Below are 27,430 nucleotides of genomic sequence, written 5' to 3'. Positions count from 1 at the left end.
AGCCCGGTTCCCACTGCGCAATCCCCTTTTCACGGGCCGTCTGGAGCGGGGCGCGCGCGGCGGCACAAAGGGCTTTGCTCAGCAGCTGTGTTTGCTCAGGACAACTGATTTTGGGAGCAAAGCCGATGACATGTGGTTGGCCAGGCAGCCTGGGGAGTTTGGTGCTGAGCTAGCAGCTTCCTTTTTTAATAGGTGACTCAGTCGCTCGGCAGCTCACTGGGGTTGGTGGTGGGAACCGGTCTACAAAAGAGAGCTGGTGGCAGGAGTGGCGGACACCAACAGGTGGGTAATACTATTTCTCAGTGGGATATAGAGGTTTAAATAGAAAGCAAAGTAAGCCAGAGCTGCCTGTTACTAGAGAGATGGAGATTTCTTGGGGAAAGAGGTTTTTTTAGTGATTTGTTTGCTGCTTGCTGGGATTTGGCTATTGGATGCAAAAGTTCAAAAGAAAGAAACCTGTAACATTATGCTCAGCAGAAGACAGAGCAGTTGAGTGATTTACGGGCAATAACAGCAGAGGAAGTGGCTGAATGTTTAGATGAATATCTAAGAGTCTCTTCCCTCCTATTCCTCTTCCTTCTCCCTTCTTCCTCCCCTGTCAGGAACGATTAGCAAATACAAATGAATATGATGAGTGATTTTATATGATGAGTGATTTTCCCCAACGGCAAGTTCTCCAGTTTGATGTTATGCAGATCTTCAAGCTTGGGGTTTCCAAAGAGTCCTACAGTTTAGCAAGTGAAAAATCTCTGAGTGGTAAATCTGGGCACCAGGTTGGCAATGGGAATACATGAGGGGTCATTTATTCCACCGCACAGGCAAGACCCCAAACTCTGGGGCACAACACTATAAAATCGGGATATTTCTGTTCACCAAGAGGAGATTTTGGAGTTGATCTGGCCCCCAAGAGCGCTTTTGAGTTTCTGTTCTTTTTTTTTCTTTTTTTTCTTTTTCTTTTCTTTTTTTTTTTTTTTTTTTTTTTTTTTTTTTTTTTGCCTTTTCTCTCTTTTTGGGCATCGTGGTCTCCTGAGCGACCCATGCCATCACTCCCCACCCTCTTTTTCTAAAAAGGGTCCACACAAATCACAACCCACTCTGCTCACTCAGGATGCAGCCACTGGGGCAGAGAAACTACAAACCAACCCTGAGCTGCAAGTACGTGGGACGAGACAACAACTAAAGAGTCCCGACAGCTGTTCCAAGAGACAAGCCTAAATTTGCAGCCCCTCACATAAAACTCATGGACTGATGTGGTGCCAGATCCTGGCACAAATGGTGCTTTCCCTGTTGGAGCCCAGCAGGGATGAACTTCTCCCATATTCTTGGACAAAGGCACCATCAGGCCCCAGTGCTAGCCTGTGGATGGGACAGAATGAAGGATCCTTAAGAGACTGTGTTCTTCCATTTTTGCTCATCAGGACGCTTTATATGGCTGGAGCGTTGGGTTTTGTGCTTCCTGGGGCATCAAACACTATCATGTGGGATGCATCGTTCACCATGTAACAAAATACCGAACATCCCAGCAGGCCCCTTCATCTCATTGGCACAGAAAAGTGGCTCAGACTGTGTCTCTGTGCCCCCAGTCTCACCTACAACAGACCAGGCAATAACATCCTTTGCCTAGTCTGCAAAATGCCTTTTAGTTTTGCTTCATCTTCTTCAGCCAGGAAGTTCCCCGCCTGCCCCGTCACCCTCCTTGGGCTGCCTTTACAGCAGTGCTGCAGGCTCGTGGGTCTTGAGATGTTTCAGGTGCTGCATGGGTACCCTTAGCTGCAAATGTGCGACCGCCTGGCTTTTTCATTAGCAGAAGGAACTGCTGTTGTTTTGCTCTTATCTGTAATTAGCAATTCAGAGGGTGGCAGCAGCCCGTTTTGTGGAAGAGCAGCTAGGCTTCCCGTGAGCCCCCAGGCAGCCGCTTGCCTGGCTGGCTGGAGCAGCCCCTGTCTGCAGCTGGCAATTTTGTGAGAAGCGATAAGCAAGCACAGGGCTTTGCACAGCCTGCACACAGCAAAAAATGTCAAAAAGAAAAAAAAAAGAGAAAGCAAAGTCAGTGATAAGGGGGAAGGCTTCAGCAAAAGCCTTGTGTCTTATTATATCTGTCATTAAAACAGAGCTCCTGTGGCCTTTCATCCATTTGAGCTAGAGGGTGAAGGAATAGTCAGACCTGATGTTGTGCTATTTTCCACCTTGTCAGCTGCAGATTTTCGTTTGACTGCATTATTCGTTCTTGGCTGAGGGGACCATTAACGCTACCAGCCCGGCTCTGGGACAAGGGGCTGCCTGTGCTCAGCACTGAAGTGGTTAAGCACAGTCATACTCATGTCAGCCTGCACTGCCGAACCCGTGTCGCTGCAAAGTCTTCCCATGTTCTAAAGGCAGTTTTTAAGACAGAGGTTATTTTTTTTGGAGCGTGGCCACCTTGAGTGCTACTGTGCCATCACCAGGGGTTTATGTTTGTTTTCCCAACCAGAAAAGCTAGAAACTCATGCTCAGTTTTCCTTGTGCTTTAAATCTAGTTAGGCTGCCCTGCCCCACTTTCCCCATTGCTGTTACTGGGAGGCTTAGCAGAACCCCGTTCCCTTGCTGCTCCCTTGTTCTGGTTTCCAGCCTGAGCTTGCCTTTTGCCTTTTTCGTAGGCATTTCAACAATACAACATAAAATAGAGATTCCCTGACAAGATTTTCCAATGGCCTCTTCAAAGCTCTCTACAGCTAATTCAGTGCACACTTTGGTGGTTTTTATAGCCACAAAAAGGAATTATCATGAAATTTAAGGTACCCTCATTACCAAGGAGTTCACTTTCCCTTTTTACAGGGTGCCCCATATCCACGCACATGTCTCCCTGCAACAGAAGGACGCCTTCGAATGTGGGCTATGAGCCTCCAAATGAAGGGAGAAGGCTTCTCCAGCAAGTAGTGGGTTTTGTTAGCAGATATGGCTCCTATGAAAGTAGTTGCCTCAGTGATGCCTTGCCTCTTTCCTCCCAATTTCCAGGGTGACATTCATCTCAAAAGATCAAGCATCTAGTCAAGGCACTCGCTTCCATTAGCAAAGTGGGGAAAACTTATATAATGGGTGATTTAAATCCCAAAATGAAGCCAGGAAGAGAAATCCCATCTTTAGCTGATGATTTACAGAAAACAAGCATTAAGGAAGTCTCTTCTGTTTCCTCCCCTCATGTCCTAGTGACCTCTGGCAGACTTGTATTGCTTCCAGCTGTATTCCCAGGTATCCAGCCTTGGTTTTGAGTCAAAATGTCTGGGCATCTCTAGAAGCGGCTGGTGCCAAGGACAAAGGAAAACACAGGATTTGGCACCTTTCAGTAACATGCCAACAGACTCTGACAGTCTCCTGGGGGTCCCGCTGCTCTTATCTCTATGTCTTTTTGTTGGTGGTGTTAGCTAGGACATTTGTCCTTAGGTTCCCGAAGGAACTTGTGCTGCACTTGAAGCATCAGCTCCTGGAGTCATGTTATTAGATGGCATTAGCTGCCGTCTCTTTAAAATAAAGACAAAATAAAGCTCCTCTAGTATGTCAGAGCAAAGCTTGAAAATCTGAACTTAAGGGCTTGAAACCCAAAAAACAAAGAGAAGAATCATAAGTTTGTGGTCAATAAAATCTCATGGTCTGGGAGGCTGAGGTTTGAGGGCAGAGAGTGTTAGAATTGCTGCAGTGCTTTCAGCGTGCACATATTTAAAAAGTCCATCAGCCCGTCCCTGCCTGTGCAAAAGCTGGATTTGTGGGTGGAGAGCCTATTGTTCAAAGAGACAGCATCGCAAATACCACACTAAGTCCAAATGCAGCAATGCAAGTCTGCAGATAAAAGGAGAACCTTCTCGCATTTTTACAGCAGTAACAGAGGAATGACAACCCAGGCTAACCAGGGGTGCTAAGACATTTCGTAGAGGTACAAAGCTCTGCACATGCCAAGGGGGCTGAGATGGAGGCATCCTGCTCATACCTGGCAGAGTAATGCAAAAAAAAAAGCAGGGGGGGGGGGAATGGGTGCGCAAACGGCAGAGGTGCCTGGCAGAGCCCTCAATAAGTGACGTCCCTTGCTGAGGCTCAAGGTCCTCAGCACATATCTCACCGCACACATCTGTCTCTGTTTCAGACAAGAGGACGTGGTCATCTTTAGACGTATCGGACAACACTAGCTGCATACTGTCCCAAGGCCGAGGGAGGTCCTCTGCACCCTCCGTGAAGGAGCTGTCAGCTCTCTATCTCTCCCAGGCAGCTGCTGCTGCTGCTCCCGCTGGTGGCCCGCCGCGGCCCGTAAGTACCTGCGCTTCGCATTCCTCCCTCGTGCCCGCCACCAGCGGCATCCCAGCGATGCCCCATCCCAGGCAGCCACCCTCAGAGGGGGTGAGAGAGCAGCTGGCTTCACAAATCTGGGGCAACACCATTTCCCAAGAACTGCCAGCATTTTCTTGCCAGCTGCAAATATCATATAAATGTTATCAGAGGTTACATGCTGCATGTACATATATTCATATATATATACACACATATATGTATATAAATACACATACACACACACACGCGTGCATACCCCGCATTCATATCCCTGCAGGACACACAGCCACACATGCACCTCCACGCTGTATCCATTCAAGCGCGTACATGGACATAGGCCTGTATTTGTCATATTTCGACATAGATCTTCCACTGCTCCTGCTTTTACACTCAGATCCTCTAACCCAGCAGTGGTTTTATAACCTCTTCACTGCCACGTAGTGGCGATGTGCACTGCTGCCATACTACCCTCCCAAGAAATCCCGTGCCCAAGCAATGAGTAAAGCAACCTCCTACCCCATTTGCTCCAATCTACATGTAGTTCAGTAAGCAAAGCAAGTCCAGAAGGCTTCAAAGAAGCGTGAGGACTTCATGGCCAGAGATACAAAAATACAGCTGGTGGATCCAGCACAGGAGGTTGGAAGGAGACTTGATCTTGGCTGAGCGAGCGCCTATGATGCCTTTCGTTTTCATTGAGAGCTGGAGCTGCCAAGCACCTTTTGGCCTGGGGCCCTGATCAGATTATAGGAGATAAACCTCCTTCTTGCTGGAAGGGGCTGACTGCTCTGATTTTGCAAGGGTCTGCCTTTCTATCTGGGAAAGAGGTAGCAGCAGCCAGCAAATGCCCAGGCACTGCAGGGTAACACATGCTGTTATACCTACCTGCATACAGAGCAGGTTCAGGCACCCTTTTACCCCACGCAGCAAAAGCTGCTCTTTTGCCCCATGGTCCTAGTTCATACGGGCTTGTTTGGACCCCAGACTGGGAAAGACCAAGGTGCTCCTGCTCAGCAATGGGAGATGGGCGAGCTTACCTGCCGAGAGATGTTTCCTCACCAGAATCTATGTCAGTGGCAACTTTTTAATTAATTTACATTGCAGCAAGTTGTTCTGGCTGGGAAAGTAATATGAGAGTCCAAGAAAAAAAAAGAAAATTAACTTCAAAACAATTTGTTATTCAGGTCAGCTCTTAAAACTCATTATGAAATCACAAATGCAAATCAACTTTATTTTAAGTTACTTAAACATAAATGAAAATACAAGCCAAATCAAATTTAGGAGAAATCAGTGCTTTTTTTGTTTGTTTTTTTTTTCCCCAACCCTAAACAAATGTGTTTGGGATTTCTTTTTGTTGATGGAGACTTATGGGGGAAAAAAATTCTGATTAATCTGCAATAGGATTGTTTTTCCCAACTGTACAGAACTGTTCATGCACCAAAATATACTCGTCCATAATGCTTTTCATTTGTCTATAATAGACACATATATCTACAAATATCTAGTGTGTCTGCCTATAAACTTTGATGTCATTTCTGTCTTTTCAGCGTACTGTAAAGGACAGCTCCATTCACTCTCCTGACAGCCAAAAAACAGGCAAGGTAAGAAATGTTAAAGATATGCACTGCTATCTAACCAAATATTTGTGGACTGTGGTGGAGTGTGATTTAAATACCCGCACAAGACAGCGAGTAGTGCGTCCATACTGAATATAGCTCTCAGCTGCTCAGTCGCCCTTCCCCATGTTTAGATGTTCTTCACAGACTCAGAATAAGTTTTTTTTTTTTTTTTTTTTTTTTTTTAATGTATTCAAAATATTTTGGCTCATATGAAAGCTTTGCATTTTACACCCACTCTAAAATATGCTGATTTTGATATTCTGGAGATTTTACTAATATTCAATACTTATTTTTAGACAGAACAATCTGTATGTAACAGAGTGAAATAACATCATGCACCATTGCTTTGAGCAACAACTAATAATGTTCCAGGCATAACTCTACAGAAGTAACTCTGAAGACATGCAAAGGGTCAGCAGCTCTGTTTCCTGAAAGAAAAGCTACCAGGATTGTAGTCTTTTTTAGATAATGATTATAAACGTTAACTACCTGCCCTTTGGAAAAATGCCAATCCAGCGGAGCTCACAGGTACACGGTTTAGCAATTGGCTATTCAGCACTCAAACCTCCCAAGCTAAGAAAAAAAAATCAGAAAGTGAGGCCCCGCAGCCCAGCCCTTTTCACTTCCTTATCGACACTGCCGAGAAATCAAGAGTGAATTCAGTCTGAGTGAGCCTGAGCAGGTCACACTTTTGCTGGCTCCCCGCCATGGGTTTTATTCCAGTCTTGCTTTGGCATGTCAGAATTTGGCCTGCTAATCCAGCAGTTTATAAACTGAGCTGGTTCACAGGCTGAAGGGTCAAAAATAGAGAATTCACAAAGAAAATCACCTGAAAGGAAGGCTTAAAAGAACGTGAGTTACGACAAGTGCACTCCGCTGTGACCTAACAACGGTATGTTAGCTTCTGGGTCTGCAGCGAGTTATTCATTCTTACAGAACACGCTAAATGGGACAGGTATAAGTGGATTGCAGTTAGGTACCTCTCATTTTATCCTCATTCCCTTGATCTGTTTTTAAGTCTCCGATTGTGTAACTGCATTTATTCTCTTGCAAAATAATGATATGCGGTTATACGGTTGGAGACTGCCCAGAAATGGACTGTCCTCATCAGCTCAGTTTCACACATTTATTTGGTTCCCCCTCCCCATTTTCTTCTTGAGTCCTCTTTGAGAACAGCTCTTTGGTCTTATCCTCAACCCCTAGCCATGTTCCCTGACTCTCTTCAAGGCCCCACAGTGCCCTGGACACATGGGAACAGAAGGGAGATGTTAACTCTTAGCTTGCTACTCAAACATAGCCTTCTTTCTGCTATTCTTGTGGTCCATCTCTCTTGCCGACACAATCTAAATCAGGCATCTCTGTCATGCTGTAGCTGGACCGAAGCCCAGGAACTCCAGGCTAGCCACCATACATGCCTGGGTTAGAGAGCTTGCTTTAGAGTGCATTGCTGTGGATTCAGAGCTAACACCAAGCCTGGAGCGTGTGCAGTGATGTGACACTTTGGAGTGCTGTGTGCTACTGAACCAAAGGTATGGAGCTCAGTACGTGCATGGACTTTCCTTTGTCTGGATGGCTTTTTCTTTTGCCGTTTGCACTACTAATGGCCACTGAGCTGGGTGGGAAATGACAATGCTGACATTTAAAACTGTTTCCCTAAAGATGGCAGAGGTTCAGAAATCATCTGAAGTTGCCATCAAGAAAGTGGAAGAGGACTTATCTCCTGCTCCTGCCCTTGGCTTGGTCCAAGTCAGCACTCTTACTGCGGGGAGCCAGGATCCCAGCCTACTCCCCATGCCTCCTCCAAAGCAATCCTTTTCCAAGTTCTACCAGCAGCGCCAAGTGAATGAGCTAAGGAGGCTGTACAGACATATGCATCCTGAGCTCAGGAAGAACTTAGAAGAAGCTGTGACTGAGGACCTGGCAGAAATGCTTAATACTGAAGATCCCAATGCACAGGCCTCTGTGAATCTGGACAAAGTCCTGCCAGGAGAGGTTCAGTCCATGCGATGGATCTTTGAGAATTGGGCACTTGACTCTATTGGGGACCATCAAGCCACAAAGAAGCTGGCAGAAGAAGAAGTCATTCCTGGTGGGGATGTGAAAAGTACTTCCCTGAGGTTTGAAAGTCAGTCAGTCAATGAGGACAGGCTGTCAACACCAGTCAAGGTATCAGAAAGAGACCATGCCAAAGGGGATGTGCATACTGCCAGGTGGCTGTTTGAAACCCAGCCACTAGACTCCTTAAACAAACTGTATTCAGATGAAACGGAAGTGCAGGAGGCAGTTCTCAAGGAGCCTGTCCAGGGAGGTGATGTGAAAGGTGCCAGACAGCTCTTTGAAGCCCAGTCCTTGGATGCTATAGGACGCTGCTGCTCAGTGGAGGAGAAGAGCATCTTGCAACTCAAGTCAGAAATCCAGGAGCTAAAAGGTGACGTCAAGAAGACTATCAAGCTTTTCCAAACAGAGCCACTCTGTGCCATCAGAGACAAAACTGGGAATATCCATGAGATCAAATCTGTTTGCCGAGAAGAGATACAGAGCAATGCAGTCAGGACTGCTCGCTGGCTGTTTGAGACTCAGCCACTGGATACCATCAACAAGGACACTTCCAAAGTGCAAATAATCCGTGGGATTTCACTGGAAGAAGTAGGAAGGCCAGATGTCAGTGGAGCAAGGTGGATATTTGAAACTCAGCCTCTGGATGCCATTAGAGAAATTACAGTAGAAGAACAGGATTTCAAGCCTTCAATGGATTTTACCACAGGGGCAGATGTCAGTAAGCAGCGAATGCTGTTTGAGACCCAGGCTCTTGATTCTCTGAAAGGAGAGGCTTCAGAGAGTGTCACAGCCAAAGAACAAGTCATTGGAGGTGACGTGAAATCTACACTCTGGCTATTTGAGACCCAGCCAATGGAAACTCTGAAAGATAATTTTGAGGTGGGACATTTAAAGAAGGTAGAGCTTTCAGCAGAGGAGAAGGGAGATGTGAAGCAAAGAAAACACGTCTTTGAAACTCGTCCACTCAGCAGCATCTCTACAGCATCCGAGAAAGAAATTTCAGCTGCCAGTGCAGAAGAGGTGGTGAAAGGGGATGTGAAGTCTTTCAAGACCCTGTTTGAGACTCTACCATTAGATAGCATTAAGCAGGCTGATGCTGAGCCCATCATCAAAGAAAAGGAGCAGATTCCTGCTGGGAACGTCAAAGCCAACCAAATTCTGTTTGAGACAACACCTCTGTATGCCATCAAAGACAGCTTTGGTAATTTCCATGAAGTCACCTCTGTAAGCAGAGAGCAAGTCATCAGTGGTGATGTCAAGAGCTACAAGTGGATGTTTGAAACCAGACCACTGGACCAATTTGATGAAAGCACCAAGAAAGTGGACGTAATACGTGGGATCACAAAACAGGAGGTGCTAGCTGGTGATGTCAGAACAGCCAAATGGCTCTTTGAAACTCAGCCTATGGATGTCATTCACCACCAAGGCATGCAAGGTGAGGACCACCCCTTGGTGAAGCGAGAGGTCTCACAGAGGGGAGATGTGAAGACTTGCAGGTGGCTTTTTGAGACCCAGCCCATGAACACCCTGTATGAGAAGGCTGAAAAGAAGCAGGAAGAGGATGACTATGTACCCCAAGCTGATGTGAAGTCATACACATGGATGTTTGAGACCCAGCCCCTGGACTCTCTGAAGGGCCAGGAGGAGCAGTATTTGCAAGTCAGCAAAGCATACAGTCAGGATGACTTAGAAGGAGTTGATGTCAAAACTGTCAGGCATCTGTTTGAGACCGAACCATTGGGTAGCAGTGTTACCAGTAAAACTGACCTCAAGGAAACTGTGCGGTACTGCAGCCGTGTGGAGATACCATCTGGGGAAGTGTCCAGAGTAAAGGAGTTCTTTGAAGCTAAGCCCTTGGATACAGCAACTAAACCAACAGTGGTCATGAAGGACGATGGGAAAATTGAAGCTGGATCTGTGCACAAGTTTACCTGGCTTTTTGAGAACTGCCCCATGGACTCCCTGAAGGACAGTTCTGAGGGCATCCAGGAAATCCCTCCGGAGAAGGATATCAAGGGGGGAGATGTTGGAGGCAAAAGGTTCATATTTGAGACTTACTCTCTTGACCAAATCCATGATAAGGTGGATGAGACAGAGATCCAGAAGATCCAGAAAGACACCATGAATAAAGCCAATGTCAAGTCCTGCACAATGTTCTTTGAAAGCCAGCCCTTATATGCTATCCAGGATAAAGAGGGAGAATACCATGAAGTTACCTCAGTGCAGAAAGAAGAAATAATGAAAGGTGACGTGAAAGGTGCCCGGTGGTTGTTTGAAACTAAGCCCCTGGACCAGATCAGGAAGGAAGAAGAAGTGTTTGTGATTAGGGCTGTTACCCAAGAAGACATCAAGAAAGGGGATGTGCAGGCTGCTCGGTGGAGGTTTGAGACAGAGCCTCTTGACTCCTTCTCCAGGGGAGAGAGGTCTGTGCCCAGAACAGTAGATGATGTGCTGAAGGGAGACGTTCAGTCCAATAAGGAACTTTTTGAGTCCCAAAAGGTGGGCCAAAAGAAGTATGTGAGGATGGTCAGCGTCAGTGATGTCCAACGGGGTGATGTGAGGACGTCCACCTGGCTTTTCGAAAACCAGCCTGTGGACTCCCTTCATGGGGATGCGGACAGAAGTTCCTCTATCAGCACGGTGCAGAGAGAGGATAGCCAGAAAGGGGATGTGAAACGCTGTACCTGGTTGTTTGAAACCCAGCCTATGGACACCCTCAAGGACACGGAGGTGACAGCCAGTGCTGAGCCCCAAGAAGCTATCCCTCATGCAGATGTGAAAAGCACAACATGGCTCTTTGAGAGTACACCTTTGGATAAGTTGAGTTCTTCTGAAGGCTGTGCAGAAACAGAAGTGAAAGAAAGGACTATGAAGGAAACTTTGGAGATGCTCTGTGCTTGCCAGGCTATTCAGCACAGTGGGATTCTTATTGAAGCCAATGATATGGAGAGTGTGAAGATGGTGAAGTACCAGCTCAGCAGCCCGGCTGATCCAGAAGTACTGAAAGAAGAGATTGTGGGAGGCCATTTGCAAAGGATCATGCTACAGCTTCTGCACAGAACCAACGTGGAAGCACAGGGAGTGCTAGTGGAGGAGGACAGAGAGGGTAAGATCAAAGTGAGCCCGTTGCAGCTACTGGACCTGAGTGAAGCTGTTAAAAGCAAAGAGGACTTAAGTGGAAATGTGGCTAAGGCTCTCCAGGGCCTACTCAGTCAAGAGGCCTCCATCAAAAAGGGGATGGTCTTACAAGAGACAAAGACAGGATCAGTGAAGATGACTCTCTACTCCCTCCTGTTCCACTGTGTCCAGCAAAAAGTTGTCAAGGGGGATGTGAAGACCACAATAGGGAACCTGCTGGCTTCTTCTCAGGAGCAGAGAGCAACAGCAACTATCAAGCGGGAGGACAATGAGAAGGGGAACGTGCAGCTTTTCACTAGTTGCATCGAGAAGGGAGATCTAGAGTATCTGAAGAACCTCCAGGAGGAGTCAGAGATACAGTCCCTAATCTCTTCTCAAGCAGAGCAGGGATCAGCTGAGAGTGCCCCATGTGATGTGCAGAGGTCTGTGATACATATCTTACACAGGGATGAAAAAACAGAGAAGGTGGCTGCAGAGGGTGAGCCAGGAGCCACGGAGGGAGCAAAAAAAGTGTTTGCATGTGAAAGCACAGGCAAAGAGGGTGCATTAGACAGAGAGACTGTGCATGCAGCAAGTATGAAGGGTACCACTGTGCAATGTCTTGGGAAGCCACTGAGCTCATCCGCAGTGATGGGAAAGGAAGAAATTCTCTCAGGGGGGCTTAAAGTGACTACAAAGTCAATTCAAAGGGTTACAAATGGCAGCAAGAAGAAACAAATGGCAGAGAAAGAAGAGACTGTCTCTGCCAGCATGATGGAACCCCAAATTATGACACAAGGCACAACCCAGACCAAAGTGACTATTCTGAGGGACAAAGTGGCTGGAAAACCCCAGAGCTCAGTGACTGGAGAAGCCAGTCAGATGTCAGCACAGCCAGAAGAAAAGGAGCTTGGGAGTGATCTGCAGGCTGCAATGCAAAGCCTGAGGCTAGCAACAGCAGAGGCAAAAAGCATTCAGCACCATGTCCAGAGCAAGCTACAGAGGAGCAGGGAGGAAATCCACGTGGCCTGCAGGCATCAGGCAGCCAGCACACAGGGGACAACAAGCTTCCAATCAAACATACAAGACTCTACAACCAAGAAGGAGAGCACCAGCACTGCCACGAGGACCACCACCACTAAAATCCAGGAGACATCCAAGACCCACAAAGGCGTGTCTCAGAAGACCATAGCTTCACCCCAAAAGGTCAGTGCTTCTGAGGAAGTACAGGGAGGACAGCTGTTGAGCCAGGAAAGCCAAGTTGTGCCTAGTGCAGATGTTAGCATTAAGGATGGCCTTTATACTGCCAAGCCCGTGAAAACCTATGTAAACCCTTTTCTTGAGACTGATTACAAAGAGCAATCAGTGCAAGAAGAAAGAGAGCGAGATGTTATTATCAGAGGGGATGTACAGACAGCTATTAGAGCACTGCAAAGTGCCACCACAGAACAGCGCCTGGTAGAAAAGGAGGATATTGTTCGAGGTAATTTAAAGGCCACGCTTCAGTCGCTGGAAAAGTCTAACGTTAATGTCTCCAGAGGGGATTTTAAAGCTGCTATGATATACAGAAATGCAGGGCAGTCATATTCTGTATGTAAAAGGAAAAATGAGGCTCAAGTCATTAGTAATCAGACAGCTGTAATGACTTCAGGGTCACAGGCTGATAATGACTTTCCTCCTCCTCCCCTAGTTGCTGTGATGAAAGCAGAGCATTGCCCACCCTCAACTAAAGCAACAATAGAAGGTGCCCTTCCACAATCCACCAGCCAAGATGAAGCCCCAGGAACACTACAGCCCCCTCTTCCTGCCCTCCCTTCTCTGTCCTCCAAACCTAGTGATCAGAGTCCTGCAGAGAAGCCCAGAATTCCTCCAAAACCAGAAATTACTGTCCCACCAAGGAAAAAACCTGTTCCCCCTCCAAAACCTCAGCATCTTTCATGGGAGGCACATTCCGCTCCTGCAAGCAACAGCAAAGACAAATCAAGCAAACTGATCCCTCCAGCCCTGCCTTCAGTACCTCCATGCCTGGGGGAGGTCAGCAAGCCAAAGTCTCCACCATCAGAGCTGGGATTGTGCTACATGGAACTACAAGAACAATCAGGCCACAGAGAGGTACAGGCAAAATGCTGCTCTTCAGAGTCATCAGTGCACAAATCTGTCACTGTTCAGGATGTGAGCCCTGAGAGAAAGCCACCAAAAGACATTATCAAAATCCCTCTTCAAATTGCAGAGGAAAGGTACAAGACAAGCAAAGGAGGACAAAGCAAGGTAGAATCAGACATTGCTAAGACCTCAAGGCCATTTAAAACTGGAGTTGTTGGTTCTGAAGATGAGCAAGGAATGAAGAGAGAGAAAGCAGCAGCTCCAAGGAGCTGCCCAGATGAGATAGTTCAGAGGCATACACAGCCATGCAACCAAGACAGGTGCACTTCAGTATCACAGTTAGCCTTTGTCAGTGAAGCAAGGACACCTAATTCACGAGGGCAGACTGAGCTAAGCACCTCTTCTACAGACCACACTATGCCTCCCAAAAGGAGAGATGACATTGCACAAAATGCCTCACCCAAGGAGGAAAGGGAAAGTGTGTCTAATACTTATGGATCTTGGGATGGGCAGAGAATCATGCAGCAGGTGAAAGAGAAGGGACAAGACGATCATTCAGTGTCTTTCCATCAGCAGCCAATGAACTCCCTCCAGGAGCCACAGCAGGAGAATAGCAGGCAACTGAAATGTCCTGATGTAGAGGCAGAGATGCCTGCCCAGGAGAAGCCAGCAGTGATCATGAGAGAAAAATCCAAACGAGAAACAGAAGATGAACGTCGAAAGAGGCTGTCTGTGCATAAAGAGGAGATCATGAAAGGCAATGTCAAAGAGGCTATGGAGATCTTTGAGAACCTGAGGAGGCAGGAGGAGCTGCAAGAGATCTTGACTCGGGTCAAGGAGTTTGAGGAAGAGACGAGTAAAGTGGATGTGAAAGCCCTGAGGAGCTTCTTCGAAAAGGTCCCTGACTGGCTGGTTCACCAGAAGGCCCACCAAGCCAAGCAACAGCCAAGGGCTGAGACACCAGCGAAGGAGGACACTGACAGCATCTCCTCAGTGGAGCTGGTTTTCGGGGACCTGGAGCGAGCAAGTGCTGAGATTGTCCATCTGAAGGAACAGACACTGTCCCGTCTCCTGGACATTGAGGAGGCCATTAGGAAAGCTCTCTATTCTGTCTCTAGCCTCAAATCTGAGTCAGACATAGCTGGGCTCTCTGGGCTGTTCAAGGAGTCTCTAGGGAACAGTCAGAGCCCTGTGAGCAGCAGCAATATCCGCAAAATCAGCATTGTCTCAAGCAAAGCCAAGCAGGAGGGCACTGCCCTGGAGACAGGGGAGGCAGTGCCTGTCGGATGTGCAAAGGCGGCAGATAAGACTGAAGTACCCAAAGCAGAGCTAGAGGTCCCCCACCTTGTTCACCCTCGTGTCAGTTCTCCCTCCTCACCTTCCTACATCTCCATTGAATCTGCTGCCAGGAAACCTGCAGAATCACCCAGGACTGCCCATTCCCCATGGGAAATCCCTTCACCAGACTGTCTCAGTGCTCCGGGAAAGAAGGATGCCTTTGCTCAGGACAACTTTAGCTCCTTTAGCCACCCACCGGCAGGGTCTGCTGGGCCTGACCTGGCTGCCTTCAAGAACAGACCAGAGCCCGAGCCCATCCAAATGAAAGCAGGGCTGAGCTCAATGAAGCAGTCTCCCCTCGGCAAAGCCGATCACCAGATTAATGAGAAAGAGAGGTGCCCTCTGGACACCTCTAAAGGCAGCTGCCACTGTGCAATCAAAGGAGGCTTTTCAGACTATTGCTCTCTGAATGTCTCCAGTCCACAGAACCCACGAAGGCAGAAAAGTATCTTGGAGCTGCAGACGGGGCCTGATGGGTCCAAGCTCTATGGAGCCACTCGGACAGTCACAGAGCAGTATGAGGAAATGGATCAGTTTGGAAACAAAATCATCACTTCATCAACTACAGTCACCAAGCAATCCGAGACCCAAACATCCTCCACATGTGATGTGGCATCTCACCCTAGATATGAGGTATCATCTGCCTCATCCCTCTTTCGGAGGTACTTGAAGAGCCCAAGTGAAGAATTCCACACTAACGGCAGTTTTCAGGAGCCGGGCGTAGTTTTTGTTACCTTTGGCAACTCCAGGCCAAAGAAATAGGATATCCTGAAGAGCAAGGAGCAACAATGTAAAGCGAAAATCTGCAACAATAAATCTCCTGGTTTATTCAAATTATGCAAAGGGAATTGTCTACATCCTAAGGAGTTCTCAAAGTCATCATCTCAGTGTTTTCATATGGACAGGACAGAAGCAGTCTGCCTTGACACTGAAGGTGAACAGCAGCCCTCACCTGGCCAATCCAACAGACTTGGTGCTCCAGCACAACCCAGAGCCCTGAAACTGTTGGAAGCACAGGGGAAAATCCATCCATGGGCAACTTCCTCCTCCTAAAGTGTTTGTGGGGGGCGGGGGTTGTACCAGGCTTCTCTGAACCAAAGCAGAAGAAAGGATAGATAGAACCTGGTCACTGGGAAATAAGCACCTTTATGCTGTCTTTTTTCTGACTTTAGTACAAACTTCCTAAGAAGGGTATCCTAAACACACATATATGTATATACATATTTTCACATTGATGGGTGGGTTAGAGAGGTTTTCTCTTAGCCATTAACAAAAAAGAAAGAAAGAAAGAAAAACGGGGAAAAAAAAGTAATGTCTCAAATTGCTATCATTATGGGCAGAGGAGGTATTTAGTAGAGTTCAGTTATTGGAACGTACTTAATGCTACAGAAAATTATCTAAGTCAAAATTTCCAGCTATTATCATTGCCATTCCCCTGAAGAAAGATGCAATGAAAAATGCTGTAGGTGAGACAGAATGGTTATTGCTTTCCTTTCTTTATTTTAGAATTGTAATTTATTATTCAGTATATACAAAACCTTATTTTAGACTTTCCATGCTTTCGTACATTTACTGTTTAAATTCATTTTGAAACTTTGTAAAGCAATTTTCTTTTTATTATGACTTTGTTTTGTACATTCTCAACTCAAGATTTTAGATATCTTGTGGCTTTTTTTTAACTTTTATTGCTGCATTCTGAAGGTAAACGTTACCTTTAAAAATATTTTGGTCTGGCTGACTTTCTTTCATTGAGTGCTTGTTTCCTTTCAGAGTAGCAGAAATCGTCTCTCAGTACACTAGTTGAATTGCACATTGAGGATGCTCAAAATCACTTGAGTGATTTAATCAGCACCTTATTTACAAAGTGGGTGTGTAGGTGAATAGAGACTGGGTAGTAAGCAGACCCCAAAAGAGTCCTAACACTACTAGCCTGTACCGCTTTCCTCTGAACAAGAAGGTAGCAGAAGTGTTGTACCTCTGTGAGCCTCAAAAGGAGAGGCAGGTGCTGAACCACCCTTTGCTCAGTGCTGTAAATCACAGGCTGGTCATTTCTGGGGAGTGAGGAGAGTTACCAAGGAGTTTGCTCCAGGTATGCAAGAAAGTGAGAGCCTACAGAGCAACGTAGTGGACTCTCGGGGAGCTGTGTCCTACCACCAGGCTCAGAGTTAGGCTGCGAGCCTAAGTATGACCTGCAGCAATCCACCTCATCTCCTTGTGCATCAATTTGTCCTCGAAAGGGGTATATGGACCTCATTCAAAAAAAAAAAAAAAATCAGTGAGATAGTATGGTTAATGTTTACTTCTTCCCTCTGAGAAAAAAGATATCATCACTTACACCAATTAATGAACAGCCATTGGGATGGAACGGACCGTTTCAGATTTTACCACTTCATATCCCTGAGTCCACTTAGCTATCATCTATCACCTTTCAGCACCTTCTGTTGAAGGTGTTATAGACAAGTCAGGTAGATTAAATCTAAAGTATTTGTCGTTAGCTCCTGGTAGAAATACCAGCTCATAATATGGACGTCTCCAGCCTCCATAAACTCTTTCACTAAGATCAAAATTCATGGAAAATGTGTTAAGAACAAACACGGCCTGTTTGGTGATGCCCTGACAGTGGGGACTGGAAGGGATTCATTCTTAGTGTCTGGGTCTAAGAGTGATAAATCCTGAATGCAGATGCCTGATAATATGTTTTACCCTAACATACTCTTGGTAGAGTTTTGTCTAAGCCTTATTGACCCATAGAAGTGCTCTGGAGAAGGACATAGAAAAAAAGTATGAGCTGCTGAAGTTCTGCTTCCCCTCAGAAAAGCTTGCTCATATCCAGGGTTGCTTGAGAGTGAGACAGGCTGAAAGGAAAGGAACACAGTTTTCCATTCTGCCTGAAAGTTTAGCAGTGGTTGAGGTAAAACCAGGCATATCTGGTTTCAGGGAATCAGAACAAATAACTGCTTAGACCTTTCTATCTATTTTAGTAGGATAGATTGCAGGAATAGGGGAGAATTATTAACTCTGAGTCAGTCTTGAAAATTTTTCCAGCACCACTTTTCTTATCCTCGCTTTTTTCTAGCCTTCAGTTGTTTCAGGATGTCCCAACATCTGTTTTTTCAACTCTTTTTAAGGACAGCTGCAGAGCAGTTTTAGCAAGCTGCAAACAGATTGCTTGGGCAATGCAAAATGATTCCATGCAAACGCAAATAAACTCTAATATCCTGCATTGACAGTGCTTGAAAATAGTGGTCTTATTGTTTGTGTTTCTGGTTTTACAGGCTTTCTAAATGTCTCAATGAGCCATTTATGAGATTAATTTGAGATGTGTTTCTTTCATGGCATTCCATCACCTAGGAACTGAAATATCATGAGGAGACAGATATTACATTATTTTGGTATCATACATGGCTTCTTGAAGCATTGAAAGAAATGCATTGAAAACAAATGCAAAGATTTGAACTCAAATGCAAGCTGAAGAATCAGCTCACAGTCTCCCTGCTTCAAACCTTGCAATAATAAACCAGCAGAGCAGATAGAAACTTGCAAATCTCAAATAACTTGTCAAGTTTTTCTGGGCTCTTGGATATAAGACATGATACTGTTCATCATACTTCATCCTAGTAGGTCACTCCATTCTCACACAGTGCTAGGAGAAATCACCATACATTAATTCCTTCATTATCTCTTTGGAAGAACAAACTAGCTGGGAGAATCACTGGGACCAGTGGAGGGAGGACAGATGACCATGTCTTGACTGTACTTCCTTGTATGGTGAAGGAGAAATTCAGCTATGGATCCAGTTCTCTTGTAGCAGTAGGAATGAAACATGCCACATTTCCAGTGCCAGCATGGCACTGGCTCCATTTCAGCTGCTGGTCTCCCTGAGGACACTCAATCTTGGGCATGACGGTTTTGCACTCGTCTTCTTCCTCACTCATCAATAACAGGCATTTTCAAGCTGATCCCTCCTACCATAAAGACTTCAATGCACCTAGGGGAAAAACAAAAACAAACAGAGAAGCAGTAAGCCAGCCCTGACCTCCATCATGGCAGTAACCAGCAGTGTACTGAAAGAGACTTCCAGGAACAATCTGTACAATTTTTCAAATAAGTCTTAAAATAATTTCCTTGCCCACAATGCCATTTGATGGCTGTTAATCATCTCTCTGTTTTCCAAACCATTAGGAAGGTTTATTCTTCAGGCTTATAAAAATACCTCTGAAGAGCAAGAGCATTTGCAATGTGTCAGACAGTGAGCACTTAAAATAAATCTCCCAGTGAAAGCGACCTGCACCCCCTCTAAAAGATTACTCTGCTTGGGGAACACGGTCCAGTAATAAATACATTCCTTCCCACCTAAGAGTAGAGTTATCTTGTTTGTTTGCTAAATGGCTCTGCTTCCTTCCTTGATCATGATTAAGGGAAAACACTTTTGCTTGCACAAGTTAAACACACCTACAGTTACTGTCTTCTCTGCAAGGATACACGCCTTGTGCTGCATGAGAGCTCATCACTGTCAATTGAAACGTCTGCAAGAGAATCTGGATGTAACTGTGATCTGTGCTGCAAAATGCATTGAACCAGACGGGTGCAAAGTCAATCCGATGGCTGAGATTTGCTGTTGCCAGGAGTGACTCTATTCCAGCCCCATCGATGATGACAGGTTCTTGCAGCTGCCTGTCACCTCTTACTGTTCTTTGCCAAATAGCCTGCTCATTTCCTCCAGTGAAATGGCATCCATGACAAGGTGCAGAGCTTCAGTTTCTCTTTGAAAGACTCAGTAACACACTGTTGCTTCCCACCTAGTGTCTGCTACCATTTTCCACTTGGAGGACCTATTTTTTCTCCAGGCACAAAACCATAACTTCTGCTTCACCTTCACTAGCATTGCCTTCACACTGGCATCAGCACAGTCCTCTAGTACATTTTATCCCATCACTTCCTGCCCACTTGGAGGCATCCCAAGATCCCTCATGTAGAAATATCTGAGTATGTCGTTCACTGCTCTCAGCCTGTGCAGTAAGTACGGAGAAGGAAAACCTCCAGGTCTGTGGTGCTTGTTGGTAGCTTAAAGGGGAATGTCACACTGCTGAAATTCATCTTGCCTAACTGACTAATTTTGTCCAACTAAATGGGCTTGTTTTAGGGTAGATGTATCACGTTCTAGATTCCTTTAGCTGGCCTTCTGCTGACTATGCTAGGAGTTTGGACATCTGTTATGCATATAGATATTTATAGGTCCATGGTCTGCTCTCTCCAGTAGACTGGAAAACTTCAGACATGTGTTGAGATCACTGAACACTGAAGAAAAAGTGGGATTTTTTTGCTTAGATATACCATGACATTTTTGCCTATCATCACTCACTCAGTAAAAAATTCTTCAGAGGAAAGATCCACATTTGCAAGTGAGAGCTTCCCTTTAGAGAGAGGGAAGAAAACCAAAGATGTTAAGCCCTTCTTAGGGAAAGTTTGGTCATAAGACCACAAAGATGACTTGACTTTACTGGCATGTTCAGCCAAAAAAAGAAAGTGATTAAAACAAATTCAGGCCCTCAGCTGTCTATTGCAAGTAAAAGATGGGGCTTTGGTTTCCTCATCAACTCATCTCTTGAGATATACAGTGTGAATCTGATGCAGAAACGTCTTTGGTGTTTTCTCTGGTCAAGGCTAAAATGAGGCCATCAGCCCATTCTACATAAAATCAAAGGTAAACTTGCTTTTCTGAGCTGACAAGGCTACAAACTTTGTCAGGCTATGCAGGCTGAGCATACATGGAACAAAAGCCAAGTGAGTTAGAGAGAATGAATAAAACCCAATAAACCCAATAAAATCAAACTGCAGCAAAATATCCCAGCAAAAAGGCGGAGATACCCTCATATGAGGTGGTATCAATACCTAGAGCACTGTTAGTCTAGTTAATTTTCTATGGGACTGACTGAGCTGTGCTCCTTTGGGGACTTTGGACAGACTTGATTGCAGATGGACTCACCAGGTAAGCTGAGCTCCTGCTTTGCATCACAGTGAAATGGACACACTGAGATATCCACATTGCCAAGAGCTTCAGAGGTCTCTGAGTTTTCTGCAGACCATGCAGACAACCTGGAGCCATTTCTGTCACTGTTTTAATGTTCATGCTCCTTTATTCCATTCTCTCTCTACTAAGAAAATGGCTGGTGCTGGCAATACTTCCCAGAGAGATTCCGTAGGCTCTTCACATAAAGTGGTGTTTGAGGAATCAGGTCATGGTGTAAAATATAGCCCACAGTGTAAACACACTGGAATGAACCACTGGGTTCCTGGAACTGCAGGAGCTTTATCTTTGAGATGTGCTGCCTTTTTAGGGCTTGGACTAGATGGTCTGTGAAAGTAGTCATATGATGTCAGTGATTTCAAGAGTTGCCCACTCAGAGTTTTTGAGTCAGAGCCTCTTAGTGTGTCCTAGCTCTTTCAAGGCTTTTGAAAAAATCAATTACTTATGTGGAGAGATCCAAGAATGTCTTGTCTTTTCTAAACCTATTCATCCCTGTCCTGACTGAACATTAATACTGACTTATCCAGCATGACAAGTTGCTTGAGTCAGCCAGGAATTTGAACTCTCACAAAAAGTCTGCAAAATAACATCAACAGGAAAATCAAACATAAGTATCATATTCAGCAAATGAGCTCACAAGGCTTTGCCAATGGTCATGATTTAAAGGTGTTTAACTTCAGTTTCTCCTTTTTCTTCAGCCCATGCTGAAAGAGGTGTGCACCTCATGTCTCCAGCCTGTCTACTCTACGGAGTGTGTGGTCAGTGACAAAGTCTGTTTGCACCGCTCATGTTTCTGCTGCCAGGTCTGCAAGAGGAAGCTGAGGTGAGTGGTAGGAACTCAGCTCCATTTATTTTTAAGGATATTGAGAAGCATCCATCATAAGCGCCTAGTGCTGATTCTGATACGGCAGGCCACAGGTAGCAGGAAAGAGTAGACTGTCTCCCTTAGAAATCTGCCTCTCCATCACTAAAGATTGAAGACTGCTCACCTCAAGCTTGTAGACATTTGTGGATCAGTCATCTAAATAGTGGTGCAAGGATATGCTGGAAATAAATATTTCAAAAGGGATGCTGATATGGAACTCATAGTTTGGGTGTCTTACATGTTCACAGAGCTGTGTAGGTTGGAAGAGACCTCTGGAAGTCTCCATCCAGCCTCTTGTAGGCCCAGCAAGGGTTAGTTGCTCAGGGCCGTGCCCAGGTGAGGTGTAAATGCTCCAGGAATGGAGGTTCCACAGGGAGCCCTCTTTCAAGTGGCAGGATTGGGGCCCCTCTTTCAAGATTTGACTTCCTTATTGGGACATTTTTTTTCTTATATCTCTTCACATTATACTGTAGTGCAGCTTGTTCCCATTGCCTCTCATCCTGTCACTGTGAACTTCCAAGAAGAGTCTGACTCTGTCTTCTCTATAACCTCCAATAAGATAGACACAGCAGTAAGATCCTCCCCATTAACTCAAGTCCTTTTCTGCAAGGCTGCTTTCCACCCCGTTGGCCCCTAGCCAATGCAGACGCGTCCCCATCACGTAGCATGAGGGGAAATTGCTGTATCGTGGGAGCCCTGCTATGTTTCACCCATATGGGCAATTCTATGCGTACAGGGGGAGGATGAAATTCTAGTGTGAAGCCTGGCCTATAAAGGAAAACAGGATCACATATAGCCCGGACTACAGCTCCCAGAGGTTTTGGTTGGAAATATTAACTTTTCAAGTGTTTGGGTTTTGGAATTAAAATCAAACATATCCTCAGAAAGCAGATGCTGCTTTTGAAAGGTTTCAGTCTTCACCTCCTCCCTCCTCCCCAAAAATTTCCACTGGAAAACAATTTTGCTGGAAAGCTGTCCCTCAGAGCTCCTATTAATCCTTCCCTCCCCAACATCCTTTAACAGCTATGCCAATATGTATTTTCCAGCTTGCAAAACTATGCTGCCCTCCACGGGGTGTTTTACTGCCAGCTCCACTACAAGCAGATGGCTCAAGTGAAAAGCAGAAGAGAGACAGGAAGGTTGGAGCAGCAGTCAGCAGACCGTCAGGTCCAAAGAGTGGCAATGGCAGGCAGAGGACCACAACCCCAGTACTGGCAAAATAAGACCGAAAAGAAAACTGAAGCAAGAAAGAAACCCACATCCTTTGAAGGACAGTGCAGCTTGCAGCTGGCTGAGCAAAGACAAGAGCTGAGCAGCAGATCCGTCCTCTTAGGAAACCAGATAAAAAACAGCTGGCCACCTTCAGAAACAGCCTTGTTGACTGTAGATAGAAAACCTGGAGAGGGAGTGTTTTCCTGGAAAAAGACTGCAGTGAGCTTGCAAACCCACCAGGCTGCAGGCAGCAGAGTAGGTAGGATGATGCTCAGTGGTCAGGAGGGAAAATCAGTGGCAGAGACAGCTGTGAAGAAGGGAAGCTTCTTACCTGGGGTCACCTGTCCTGAAAAAAGAGAGCAAGCTTGTTCCTGGCCTAAGCCAGAAGAACAGAAAGGTAGCAAAAATAAACTAGTGATCACAGATGGGAACATGTCTAGAGGAAAGCCAGGAGGCAAGGTCTCTGAGCGAGTTGCTGTATTCCAGCAGAGCAAGCCCCAGCTGAAGAGAGGGCCTGTCTCTGCCTCCTCGTCTTCAGTCCTATGGCCTGTTAAACCTCTTGCTCAAGGCTCATTCGTTTTTCATCCTGCCACACTTCAAAACACTAAACCCACCAACTGGCTGTACCTGGCTGCTGCTGGGGGCTGCAAGCTCTCCAAAGCAGAGCTCCTAATGAAGGAAAATGAGGTCTGTGGGAATCTTTCTCCTTTGAGCATATCCAGTGAAGCAGGCACAGTGACAGATGACAAGCCTGAAATGACCATAGGCACTCCAGCTGCTGCAGAACACAAGCATCATCTTGAAGAGAGAAGGAACAATCCACAGTGCATCTGTGTGCCGGGAGAGCCTGAAACCAGAAACACTACAAATACGGTGCCAAAACGTGAAGCTGAGGTTGTTGTTCCCTCTGACTCTGAAGCTGAGGATGAAGCTTCCTGCCTCTCTGGTATGTCAGTGACCCCTTATGTAGCATGTGGTTCTCTAGAGCCTGGAGGGCTGAGGGCGTCAGCCGAGGCAGCCGAGCTGGTGAATGAAAAATCAAAGGCAAACACCACCGAGTTCCCTGGAAAACTGAAACCAGCACTGTTAGGGGAGAATACACAGTCATCCAGTGGAGATCGTATGCCTGGGGCTGACAGCAAAGAGGCAGACTTTGGGAAGACAAAAGAAATGATGCCAATAAGTGTATCAGGGCTTCTGGAAGAAGGTAGTCCTGAGCATACATCTCAGGAAGATAAAGCAGAGAAGAATAGAGTCTCTTCACCTGGCTTGTCAGAGATAACAAATGACCACAACATGTCCTGTGCTCAAGAAGCAGAACCTCAGGCCATGTATGGCCCACTGATAAATAATCTTTATAGAGATATTTCAATACACAATGGAAAATCATCTGCCAGGGATTTTCCAGTGTCAGCAGACATGCCTCTAAATGCAACCAGTGTCCCCTGGCCTTCACATGATGCAGCCAGCAAATTAGATGATACAAAATTCAAGTCAAAGGATCCTAGTGACAATCTTAGTGAGAACACTTTTCACATTTCTGAGCAGTCAGACAAGAAATTAGACACTTCCAAATTGAATGCATCCTCAGAAAAATCCAGAAGTCATTCAGTGGACAAAGGAAAAGATCTGAAACTCCCAGGAGAAAGTGTTGTGCACACATCAAGGTCTGGTGTCCAAAGCAATGAGACTAGACATAGTCAAGCCAGAAAAGAGATGGGTAAAGGTTTTAGGCTTGGGAAAAATCCCTTCACTATGCTTTTTGGTTCTGAAGACAAAGGCAGCACTCCCAAGAAGGAAACAACTGAAGGGAAACCCACTAAGACCCAATCAGCCTTTGTCACTTTGTTTGGTTACTCCTCTGAGACTAAGCAAAGTCAACAAGAAAATCCTGAAAGATCTTCCAAACAAACAAATATCGAAGACAAGCAGGAAGAGCCCCGGGGCTCTCTCAGCTCCTCCAGCCAAGCCAAGCAAAATGTCACCAAGAATGATAAGGTGTCACACCCAGGGAAGATGAAGGTCATGCCTAAAGAAACACAGGAGAGCTTGGGAGACTGCTCAGACAGCACTGACAGCAATGACCTGTCGTTAGCTTCTGGTGCAAGCATTTCATGCACTGATGAACACAGGGTAACCAAACTTGACATTAATGGTCAACCAGCTTTAAACTGGCAGGTTCAGCAGCAACAGGACAATTGGTCCTCTCTATTGCCAGCAAAGGAAAATCAGAAAGAATTTGCAATAACCTTAGAAAGTGGGACAAACCCTTTACTTCCTCCTCCAGAGCTTATGCCAACAGTTGATACCAAGAAAGATCTCATCAGGGGAAGAAATCATCATGCTGATCCCCTGCTAGATATTCAAAGCTTGGTGAGATTCGACATCCAGGACGCAAGGTTAGGGGCTGGAATAATTTCTTCATCAAGTCATTTAGGAAAGTTACCCAAGGAAGCTGAGTTTCAAATAGACAACAGAGATCTGGAGGATCTTTTGTTACCTGTAGAAAACAAAAGACAAGATTTTCCTAGCATAGCAAGTAAAACCTCAACACATTTAGACTTGCAAAATTTGCGGACAGGAACTCCACTTTACTTTGATGTAAATCCTTCAGAACTGTGTCAGAAAATCCCAGCAGAAACAAATGCCCAATCAGCATTGTGGGACACCTCCAGCATCTCTTTTCTTACTGGAAAGGATGAGATTGTCATTGACCCTGAAGGAATTCAGAGCTGTGAACAGCTGCAGCAGTTTGATCCACAATCCCAGGCTACGAAGGCTATAGAAGATCCATTTGGTTTTGATCTCAGTGCTGAAGGCTCAACCAACAAACATCTCTCTACACAGGACAGTAGTTTTTCACCAGTGTCCATGTTCACCAGCCATGTTTCTGAAACCCCTAATCAGGACATCTTTGATGTCTTGAACGTTGATTCAGCCAAAATAGGCCAGGAGTCTCCTGCAAAAATAGGAAAGAGCAGAAAAATATCAGGACCTGAAGTAGCTCACGGAAGTCACTCCTATGCAGATCCAAACATGTTAAATGATGGCCTTTTAGATCAGGAGTTCTTTATATAGTTGATAAAAGAAGAGCAAAAAGCACCCAGCACTGTATTACAAGTTAGCTGGTATGGGATGAAGATTGCTTTATGAAATCAGCTTAGAAATCCCAGTCTTCTCCGGCACAAGTTGTGAATTCTGTTGTACAAGGGTTGATTTAATAATAGCCTAAGGAACTAAATTCTAGATCTCCATCTTGGACATAGTAGGTCAGTGCTCAGTTCCCAAAAAAGAACATCACAAAAACTGTTTTCACTGTGAGGAACCTCTGAGGAGAGAATAACCTCTCCAATGGGACCAGCATCCCTTTCTCTGCACCTGGAGGAGATCTTCCACAGCATGTGCTGCTGAGATCCCTCAAAGGATGTTTGCATGGCCACAGTCTGCATGACAGAGGGGAGAGAGATCTCCAAAGAGGTTGAACCAGCAAGCAGTCATGTGAAACAAACTCTTCAAGAGCTAGAAACTAAAATGAGGAGATAATACCATTATTAGGAATGAACTGAATTCTTGGTCACAAATACACTAGTAAAATGCAATGGGCAAAGGCAGAGGGGTGGTGCTTCAGCTCCAGATTAGGTTTAGGTGTCCACAATAGTAGCATTTCAGTGTAAATCAGACGTCTATTCTCAAATCATAGCCAATGGAGAGTTCTTAAGTGTGATTAGTACAGGCTGAAGGGTTTTCCAACCCTAAAATAGACCACTGCATTTGAAAAGCTAAACAGCTCTCTGGCCTCCATTGACTGTACTGGTTGATCTCCATTGACTACAATCAACTGTAGATATCTATTTCACATATAGACAACTACATTTTGACATCCAGAGCTGAATTCCACCCAAAACATCACACACCATTCACTATATGGTTTGTCTACACCTAAAAATAAGATCTCACTCCTCATATTATATTTTTCCTTCAGTAGATTGAAAAATTACTTCACATGCAAGGTCAGCATCATTACCCTCCTTGTAAAATGGTGAGAAAAGATAAGTGAAATGACCTTTCAAAGGTCACCTGGTAGAAAGGGCAGAGGAGGAAAGGGAACTTAGTTCTCTCGAAGCCCTAGGGCATTTGCTCCTCTGTGTGTGTGTTCCTCTGTGGCACCCTGACCCTCCCTGACTGCCCTTTGCTGCAGTAACATAAATGTTGGAGAGGTTAACAATTATACTAATCAGTGATAAATGAGGTCAACAGGAAGCTCAGCGAGTCAAACGCAAGAATATACATACTATGAAAAGATTCATGGAGCATATCCTTTCACCTGCTTTAATCAGCTACCTGTTAAAAAAAGCATGAAGATATTAATGCAATTAAAGAAAAATAAAATAAAGCCTCCTTGCTATTGCAGAACTGAAGCACACACTGTCTCTGTAAAATCTGCTGCAGGAATAACGCTGCTTAATGACTACATCTGCTGCAAAGCAATGTGTCCATGCTCGTTATAGGAAGATTGCTAAATCAGTACAAGTCAGAGGAAAGAGAGATGTCCTTGAAAGCTACATGACTCCTTAGACATTGAAGTCAGTCTCTAACCTGTGATGGGGCAAGTGACTGGGCACAGAGGTGCTCCCAAATAACAGCCATGCTCGAGACAGGGGGCCTGGTCACACTGTGTTTGGAGATAGGGAACAGAGACCTGAAGGCCTGAAGGGATTAAGCATCTCTTATTGAAGCTAATGGGAAGATGGTGCCTATTTACCTGTGCCGAAGACACTCTGAGTGACAACCCAGACC

At 45.5% G+C, this 27,430-nt stretch overlaps 1 protein-coding gene across 1 annotated transcript; it reads left to right on the top strand.

Moving 5' to 3' along the window:
* The first annotated feature begins 214 nt into the window (after positions 1-214).
* XIRP1 (xin actin binding repeat containing 1) lies at positions 215-17,768 on the top strand. The gene is made up of 4 exons (XM_062568772.1): positions 215-282; positions 4,115-4,275; positions 5,841-5,894; positions 7,572-17,768. The coding sequence occupies exon 4, from the start codon at positions 7,572-7,574 to the stop codon at positions 15,288-15,290; it is 7,719 nt and encodes a 2,572-aa protein (XP_062424756.1). The 5' UTR covers positions 215-282; positions 4,115-4,275; positions 5,841-5,894; the 3' UTR covers positions 15,291-17,768.
* Positions 17,769-27,430: the final 9,662 nt, after the last annotated feature.

The sequence above is a fragment of the Rhea pennata genome, chromosome 2, assembly GCF_028389875.1.
Source record: "Rhea pennata isolate bPtePen1 chromosome 2, bPtePen1.pri, whole genome shotgun sequence".
Lineage (NCBI taxonomy): Eukaryota > Metazoa > Chordata > Aves > Rheiformes > Rheidae > Rhea > Rhea pennata.
This window is presented reverse-complemented; position numbering and strand designations above follow the sequence as displayed.

Bases quoted from the DNA above. Each gene is read 5' to 3' on its own strand.
- XIRP1 (XM_062568772.1), top strand. From the start codon at position 7,572: ATGGCAGAGGTTCAGAAATCATCTGAAGTTGCCATCAAGAAAGTGGAA.